Source organism: Xylona heveae (assembly GCF_001619985.1).
Source record: "Xylona heveae TC161 unplaced genomic scaffold L228scaffold_2, whole genome shotgun sequence".
Lineage (NCBI taxonomy): Eukaryota > Fungi > Ascomycota > Xylonomycetes > Xylonales > Xylonaceae > Xylona > Xylona heveae.
This window is the reverse complement of record NW_017264194.1, coordinates 1551526-1560032: the sequence shown is the minus strand read 5'-3', so window position 1 is coordinate 1560032 and position 8507 is coordinate 1551526. Positions and strand designations below refer to the sequence as shown.

The following is an 8507-nucleotide window of genomic DNA, read 5'->3' as shown; positions in this document are numbered from 1 at the left end:
GCAGCCGCCGTTACCATCCTTTGCTCTTGCGCCTTATTCGACTTGGCGTCGGAGATGAGCCCCCCCCGGTGCGAAGGTGCTCCGATTACGTCCTCCACGGCAGCATGGCCCAGGATCCGATGATAAGGGCTTGTGCATGGGCTGAGGTTAAACTTCTCTCGGGTTTATCTTACGTTTGGAAACAACCTTCTCCACTGAACTCACTGTTTCGGACCGCAAGAGACTCAAGTCATCGATAATAGGATGAATTGGGCTTGATAACAGAAATAATGAATCCAGCATACGATGCCATCCTCCACGTTAGCCAGGGTCCCACGCTTCAGTCCGGTCGTCTATCTTTCCCACTGGTAGCTTTTCCCTTTCCTTTCTCTTCGCGAACAATCACTTCTGTCCCTGCTCCTTTTGTGTCAGCGCTGTCCGCGTTAATTTGCTTGTTTTGTCTGTGCCATGACCGCGAGATCCCTCCAATATCTCATTCTTCTTCAATCACTAGCGGGCACTTCGAAGCCTTGATGCTGGAGTAAACAAAGGGCAACCGCCAGTCATATATATCTCATCGGCTGTTCTGTGTGCTTGATACTGCTATCATATCATTCAAATATTCAGGAGGCGCGATAAGCCCCTCGGAGAGGTGCGATCTCCGTCTATCGTGCGCCTAGATCCTAGAAAGCTTGGCCCATCGCATATCTGCCCATGCGCTGGGAGCCAAAAGTGAACACAATCAAGCCCTGCATAGTGCCATCATCGGCCATTCCCCCCCGGCACGAGACGGCCTCATTCACTGCCGCGATCCTAGCATCAGCAATCAAAAAGCAGTGAAGCGGGTCGCTGCTATTTTGACCTTCTAGAAGCGGTGGCCGCCAGGGAGTATCCGGAGGCTCTGCTGAGCACGTACGTTACCGGTATCATAAGCTGGTAAATTCTCGACATTGTCACTTGAACGGCATGGCTGCTGCCGTCACCATCCGCCCTTCAATATCTCCGTCTACCCTTACGTCGATTATTGCGCACCAAAGCAACAAGCGGGTGATGCCAGTCAAAGAAAATCAAATAGCTGCCAAAAGCGCATTAGGCCCTGGCGAGACGCCTGCTACTCGTGCTCGACGTGAGCGTCCATGTGATGCCTGTCGAAAGCGGAAAAGCAGATGTGTGATACATGAGGGCGCTATGGGCTGCGTGCTCTGTGAATTTCACAATCAAGAATGCACTTTTGTGCAAGATCCCCAACCAAGGAAGAGGAAGCCACCGGCCCAACCCCAACCCCAGGAAGAACAAGCGCCGACCCGAAGAAGGTACGTTGTTCAGCCCAGGGCACATTCTTTGCTTCATCTGTACCGTTTTCTTTTGACACTCTTCACAGATCAATCGAGCTGCCCCAGCAACAGCAGCTCAAGCCTCCTCAACAATCAAATCAACCAATTGCTATAACTCCAGACAATCGCGCTGGTCTCTCCTCTGACAACAACTTAGCCGCCGGAAATGTTGAACCCCAACTTCGAAAGACATCCCTGTCCTTAGACCTTGATGCACGAAGACACATCAAGTACATCGGCACGACCACTGAGTTTGAACATATGCTGGCTGACCTATACCCCTTTGATGGAAACGACGAGAGCCTTCTTCCCTCGGCAACGCTGCGAAGGGTCAGTGATTCCGACATGTTTCTGATGCTTCCTGAGCAAGGAAATGCCGAGTATGAAATGGACGTCAAGGATCACGAGACCCTGGAGGAAATCATATCTCCTCATGGTCCAGCCCTGGTGGAACTGTACTTTGAGGTTATCCATGACAGTTTTCCTGTACTCGAAAGAGAATTTTTCCTGGAGCAATACCGCCGTACACCCAGTGCCTTTCCTCCAGCGCTCTTGTCGGCCGTGTACCTCGTTGCTTTGAATTGGCGGGGTTCAGGTTCATTGGATGAAGCGTTCAATCCGGACATTGCGCGATTAGAAAATATTGCTCTTCGAACCTTGAGTAGTGTCAGCCGATTGCCCGAACTCTCGGTTGTCCAAGCTGGCCTTTTGCTTCTGCAATTACCAAAGGGAGACAACTGGAACTTGACGGCTCAGTTAGTCGCAATTGGCCAAGAAATCGGTCTCCATCTCGATTGCTCTTCTTGGCAAATTCCTGCCTGGGAGCGTGGCCTAAGGAAAAGGGTTGCATGGGCATTGTACATGCAAGATAAGTGGGAATCATTAGTTCACGGTCGCCCATCACACATATTTGGTGCCAATTGGGCGGTTAAGCCTTTGTACGATGTCGACTTCCCTCAACCCACTAATGGTGGTTCAGAAGATGACCAGTTCGACGCGGAGAAGAGCAGAGTTCTTTTTACACAAATGATTTACCTCACGCAAATTTTGGCGGAAATTCTGGACATTTTCTATACGGAGCGTGCTACACAGCAAATCAGAGATGCTGGTGCTAGTGGGACAAGACTGATTCTCGAACGAGCCAAGCCAGTCCAAATAAGCCTAAAGGAATGGTACTCTCGTCTTCCTACCTGCGTAAAAATGGAAAGCAGTCATCCAGAGCGGCTCTCTTCAACAGGTAAATTTCTGGCATCACCTATCTAACGCTTATTATTTTTTGGAGGCAACTGTGCTAACCAGTATTTCGCATCATCTTTGCAGGCTATCTTCATCTCGCATATTTCGCAACAGAGATTACACTCCATCGTCGAATCGTAGGATCTTTGACTGCCGACGCAACCGATCCCTATCTGGAGCATATTTGTCGCTCAGCCGCCAAGACCCGATTGATATCTGCAATGGATTTTGTCAACCGACTAAAGCCAGCCCACCTCCGAGCGTTCTGGTTCTTTGCATCCCGCGTGAATTTTGCTCTCATCGGTACCTTTGGGAGTCTGCTTCTCGCGACGGCTCCGACCCGAGAAGAGGCCAGTTTCTATAGATGCCGCCTTGGCGAGTATCGATGGACCTTGAGAGTGAGCACCAAGGCGGCACCTTTTCTCGACTTCGCCGTTGGCGCACTCGATAATTCTACCGGCCTTGTACAATCTCTTCCCGAAAAACCACCACATGCCACCGCCGTTCAACAACTACAAAGACAAATGGCAACTATGGCCCAGCGAGCACCGCTCGTGACCGACGAACCAATGGCCGATGCTACCAGTGACGGAGCAGGTCAGGCATCGTTGCCTCAGGGCGAGTCCTCACACCATAGAGATGCTAGCGATCAACCCTCCGGTCTCGTTTCTCCAGTCACCTCTTCACCTAGAAGCGTCATTTCGCAGGATGCCTATGCTCCAGAGCATTCAATCGATTACGTCTCAAGCCTTGGCGGCTGGGCTCCGTAGACAGTCGACGCATTATCATGACCTCATTTTTTTTTTTTTTTTTTTTTTAGCTTTTTCAACGAAGCATGCTACACCTGTATATGACTCTGATTCGCAGCATACGTTAGATTGCATGATATTTTGACCAGGGTTCATCTTTCTCCGGTTGCCCTGGCCCCATCATTAGCTTTTTGCAGCATTTTTAGCGACAAGATATCATCTCCTGTTTGAAAACATTGCTGTCACTTTTTCCCTGGCATTTCCGGGTCGAATAGCTTTTTTTTTATTTCTTTTTTCAAGAGGACCATGCCAATCAGCGAAATGGATTAGAGTTTGGACAAGAACAGTTCCTCGGATTCTTTGCATGAACCTCGTTCCTGATGGGATGGAATGTTTAGGAAGACTGTTTTTTGATTTTGAGTTGCTGTGTAAGCACTCATTTTAGATATATTGTGCACTATTGCCTCTCATGCAAGAATCATTATGGTACTTTTACATTTTCATTACATGCATTGCATCGTGTAGAAAATTTGATAACAAATGTCCCTGGCATAATACATTCAATGCCCAATCATTCCTGACCCCTCCCTTTTTTTTCTGCGCCTTCTCTTTCTCTCTTTTATCTCTTTCGTGCTCCCTCTTTCATATACATGACCAATGAGATCAATGAATCATGTCTCTCGACCCAGAAGCATGCTAATAAGCTGTATCACCATCCAGTTATACAAGTAGCCTCAATGCTTGAACCCTCTTCTTTTCAGCATGTCCTTGGCCAGTCGGGTGTCGATATATGGCTTATGTAAGCAACGACAAGGGGGTTCGTCCGTGTCGTCCAAGGTCCGTGTCGTCCGGTCCGAGCCCTCGGAGCGAGGAGGGTCGAGGGTCCAATGCGGCCTCGGCCGCGTTATTCTGCCGCCATATACCGCCTCCGTTATCGGACCTGGGGTAATGTTGCAACCCACTGTCCAGCGTTACATTTCCACCCAGCTGATTGACGCGCGACATGGAGGTAGATAGGTCAAATTGGGCAAGTGAGTAATGATACGAGAGAGAGGGAGGGGCAGCTGATATCGGAGCTGTCTTGGATTTGGATCTGGGGTATATAAAGGTCGTAGAGGGACGCGGGGTGAGAGAGAGTGTGTGTGGATATTGTATAAGAGTTGAGAGTTAAGAATTCAACCGCGGAATCGAAGCGTATTCTTCTCTTTCTTTTTGGATATTTATTTGTCTTTTGATATACAGTCTATACTGTATACTGAGTGTGTGAGAAGTGGAGAAGTGATAGTAAAGGAGAGTCATCCGACCAGCGGAAGAAGCAAATATCAAATATCAAACATCAAACCGCAAACAACAAACAGCAAGCAGCAAAAATGGCGACTCACAATACGGCAAATACTAGTCCAAGGGACGAACAACAACAACAAAAGAAAGAAAAGAAAGACCAGTGGTCCCCTGAAGTGAGTGAGAGAGCATTCTTCTTCTTCTTCTTCTTCTTCTTCTTCTTCTTCTTCTTGCCGCTACGGCGGCGCATTGGCAAATACATTATTGCTAAACATCATCATGATCAAGGATTACAAAACGTCAGCGTCCTTTGTCCCAGAGCTCACTACAAAGGTAGTACAGCTTCTAGACCCTCGTCCGGGTGATCGGATTCTGGACATTGGTTGCGGCGACGGGGTACTCTCCGTCAAGATTGCCCAAGTCGCTTCAGAAATGCTGGGGCTTGATTCGTCTGCAGCAATGATTGCAGGTGCACGTCAGAAGCTCAAGGGAAGCACTGCGTCAGGATTTGAGGTGGCTGACTGTCGGTACATTGCGCAAGAGTTGGACAACAAGTTCGGACAGCCAATGAAATGGCAGGGCACGTGGGACAAGGTCTTCTCGAATGCAGCCCTGCATTGGATCCTCAGGGATCCGGCAACCCGGAAACAAGTGTTCCACGACATCTACGCGGCGCTTAAGCCCGGCGGAACGTTTGTGTTTGAAATGGGAGGCGCGGGTAACGTGAGCGAAGTCCATACGGCGCTCGTGGCGGCAACTGCGCAAGAAGGCGCGCTGAGCATTGAGGCGGCACGCAATCTCAGTCCCTGGTTCTTTGCAGATGAAGATTGGATGCGAAATGTGCTGGAAGACGCGGGCTTTGAGGTCCTCGGTCTCGAGTTGGAGTACAGACCTACAAAGCTGACGGCGGACAAGAATGGGGGTATTGCTGGCTGGGTGCGTTTGATGGGCAGTCCTTTTCTTGATGCGCTCCCTGCGGACCGCCGCGATGCTGCTGTCGAGAAGGTCGTGGGCTATGTCCAGAATTCTATAGCCAGAGAGGATGGCACCGCGTGGCTGGGATATGTCAGGCTTCGGGGCAAGGCGCAGAAATGTGTGGCTTAGTATCGTGGCCTGCGCCGAGGTCGGTAATTGTTTATATATTTTTTCTACAGTTTGGTTCATGCGGGTAGTCCTGGTCCGAATTCTGGTTTAGGCTCTTGTGTCTTTTAATAGTTTGGTCATGCTGCAGCGTTTGCTAGTGACAGGTTTCTCTTGCAATTGTATCACGTTTCTGTAGTTCGTATGGAATTTCTTGTCTGAATCAATCAATCTTTGGAGAACTCTGATGAATTTTTTTTGTTGTTTGTTGTTTTGGTTAATTTAAGGGGAAAAAAAAAAGGGGGGGGGGGGGGATTTTGATTAAACGCTTTAGAATAGTAGTTGTATAAAGTGTATAAAGTGTATCAATTTGCTCTTACTGAGTTTCAAGAGAAGGCAAACTTCATGGTGCTTGGTTTGACAAATCGGTATTAAGTGGCTGTCTATTGGATCCCGATTTTGGATAAGCTACTTTCGAAATGAAAGTTCTCGAACGCGGCTTGACAAATTAAGGTAGATTGATTTGCGCTAAGAATGGATATCGCTCAATGATTTGCAATTATGCAAATCAGAAACGGCACGTTTGTTCCTTCGTCGAAAAGGGTCATTTGGTGGAATTGATCATCATCATCGGGAATTAGTTCGCAAGTACGGTAGGTTGGTGGTCGATGACGGAGCCGGGGTTGTCATTTTGTGGATATGATTGCGTCAGGGGCCACAACCAGCCGACAGCGTTACTTTGTGGTGGGTTTGGAGAAGCTTGACAGCGCGAGGGGAAGAAGCCCTCGAGGTCTCTCCCAAGTACCAAAAGTACCCTATGACGACGTTCACAGGGTCTGGCTCAGACTGTTGTCTACGCAGGCAGAAGAAGGCGGGCCAAGGGTCTCATGTATCTGTACCTTGAACGCTTCCCCCCATTTCCCCCCAAAAGAGAACGGCTCGAAATTGATGGGAGCGAGCGACACCCGGACCGACAGGTCCCGCCCCCCCCCCCCCCCCCCCCCCCCCCCCCCCCCCCCCCCCTTGTCGTCACCATGTTTCTGCGCATGTTCTTGTTCGCTTCCATTGCTCGTTCTTTCCGTCGTTACTCCTAAGCACCGTACTGATCATCATTGAATTAATCTATTCTTTCCCCTTTTTCTTCATTGAAGTACCTGACGCATCATTTGGAGGCTGAACCCTTGGTCGGGCCCAAGGGTAAGGGTACTGGTAGATGCTGCTAACCAACCCCGACTGTCAACATCTGCTCTAAGCGAACAAGCACTGAATCGTCTCCAATTTTTTGTGCCCCAGGAGCCCCAGTTCAGAGCGCCTCAGCGTCATTCTCTTCCGATTCTTCGTCAATTCCGCCTGGGGCTTTGGAAATCATCGTCCAAATTTGTCCAGCATAGGAATCACACAAGCCTTATTTTCTTTTTTTTCGGCGTCAATTCGGGGACTAGAGTATCTTTTCCACGCGCTCACCTTATGGGGCCCCAATTGAACTTGATCCACTAACGTGCCTAGGACAATAAGCGCCAAAAAAAATGCTTTGAGGGGTTTTGAGGAGACCAAATCTTCATGTTCAACGCGTGGTTGCTGATCGTCAACTGCTGCCGCCAACAACAACTGATTATCTCCACTCGTACAGTGTCTCTGGTTGCAAGCACGCGACCGGGAAGTTATGGTACAATGAGCAAAATTTTCAAAAGCGAACTAGCTCTCCAATGAACATAACCCCAGCATGCATGCAAATCCCACAAAACCATTGAGACGATCCTTGGCTCAATTTTTGATTGAATGCAACTATATGAGGGCCGGAAAACCGATCCTGAGCGGACTTGGCGATATACCACAGTATATCACCAGCGACCGAGCAAAGGAAAGAAAAAGGGGCAAGCTCTCCAAATGAGCACTGGGTGTTAGTTTTATGTGAGACGAGTGGGATATAATTTAGTCTTGTGCGCAGAGCTTCTGGGCTAGGGGAGTGAAAATGATTCAGGGACCGGAGGGGGATTCGAGCAGGGGTGACCGCCGCCTAAGGGTTGACCATTGTCATTGTCAACTTCCTTTCTGAGGCAATAGCTTCAGATCCTCCTAGATAGATTGCGGTGACCGTCGCGGGCGTGCTGTAGCCCTGCCTTGCCCATTCGCCCCGTGGGTGGGCTTGTCCGCGTCTTCTATCTTCTTCTTCTTCTTGGCCCTACGTTCCCGTGTAGTGTTCGGCTCATGGTACCCGCGTGTCCTGGATGGGAGTTGGCGCTAGAGTAAGTGTGAGCGTCGTATTGTACCGGTACACAGTTTTCCATGGCTTGGATGTTCCAGTCTGTCTGACTTCATCTTTGATCGATACTGCTCTAGTATTCGCCCTGTACCCGCCCGATACCACTTGGCTCAACCGCCGTCCCTCCCTTGGGGCAAAGGTCCCGAACACGAAACTGTCTGACATTTTGGTGCTTTTTTCGAACCACCTCAGTCAGTACTCCGTAGTCCAGCATTCTGAGTGCTCATTCTTCCCTTTTCCCCCTGTCTTTCAGAGGTCGCGACCATATCGTCGTTCAGTTTGCCCTTATTCCTCTCTTCACCAAATTCTCAGTCGGCGCTATACCACACCTCTCCGCCTAGAACTGCTGGCTGCACCTCGCACTGCACGCACACACACCCACACCCACACAACGCCCCCCAGAGGCAGCCTCAACTCATCCTCGCTCACTCACTAAACTTACTACTTGACCAAAACCTACGATCGCCCTTCGACTCCCACCTCGTTTTCCTCTCATCTGCCTCCCTGCCCCGGCTAACCCGTCCTTCTGAACCTCTCACACTCCCTTTTCGCTGGAGAACGCGTGCTTTCTTCGCCTTTGCCGAC

At 49.6% G+C, this 8507-nt stretch overlaps 2 protein-coding genes across 2 annotated transcripts; both read left to right on the top strand.

The window, feature by feature from the left end:
* Window positions 1-945: 945 nt before the first annotated feature.
* On the top strand, window positions 946-3319 carry L228DRAFT_265781 (hypothetical protein; the record flags this gene model as incomplete). Its single annotated transcript, XM_018334765.1, has 3 exons — window positions 946-1292; window positions 1361-2550; window positions 2634-3319. The coding sequence occupies 3 exons, from the start codon at window positions 946-948 to the stop codon at window positions 3317-3319; spliced, it is 2223 nt and encodes a 740-aa protein (XP_018190861.1).
* Window positions 3320-4293: 974 nt separating this feature from the next.
* L228DRAFT_227254 (methyltransferase type 11) lies at window positions 4294-5949 on the top strand. The gene is made up of 2 exons (XM_018330445.1): window positions 4294-4755; window positions 4868-5949. Exons 1-2 carry the CDS (start codon window positions 4669-4671, stop codon window positions 5681-5683), a joined length of 903 nt encoding a protein of 300 aa, XP_018190860.1. The 5' UTR covers window positions 4294-4668; the 3' UTR covers window positions 5684-5949.
* The last annotated feature ends 2558 nt before the right edge of the window (window positions 5950-8507 follow it).

Coding starts and splice junctions, on each gene's coding strand:
- L228DRAFT_227254 (XM_018330445.1), top strand. CDS start 4,669: ATGGCGACTCACAATACGGCAAATACTAGTCCAAGGGACGAACAACAA. Junction 4,756..4,867: donor AAGACCAGTGGTCCCCTGAA/GTGAGTGAGAGA, acceptor ATCATGATCAAG/GATTACAAAACGTCAGCGTC.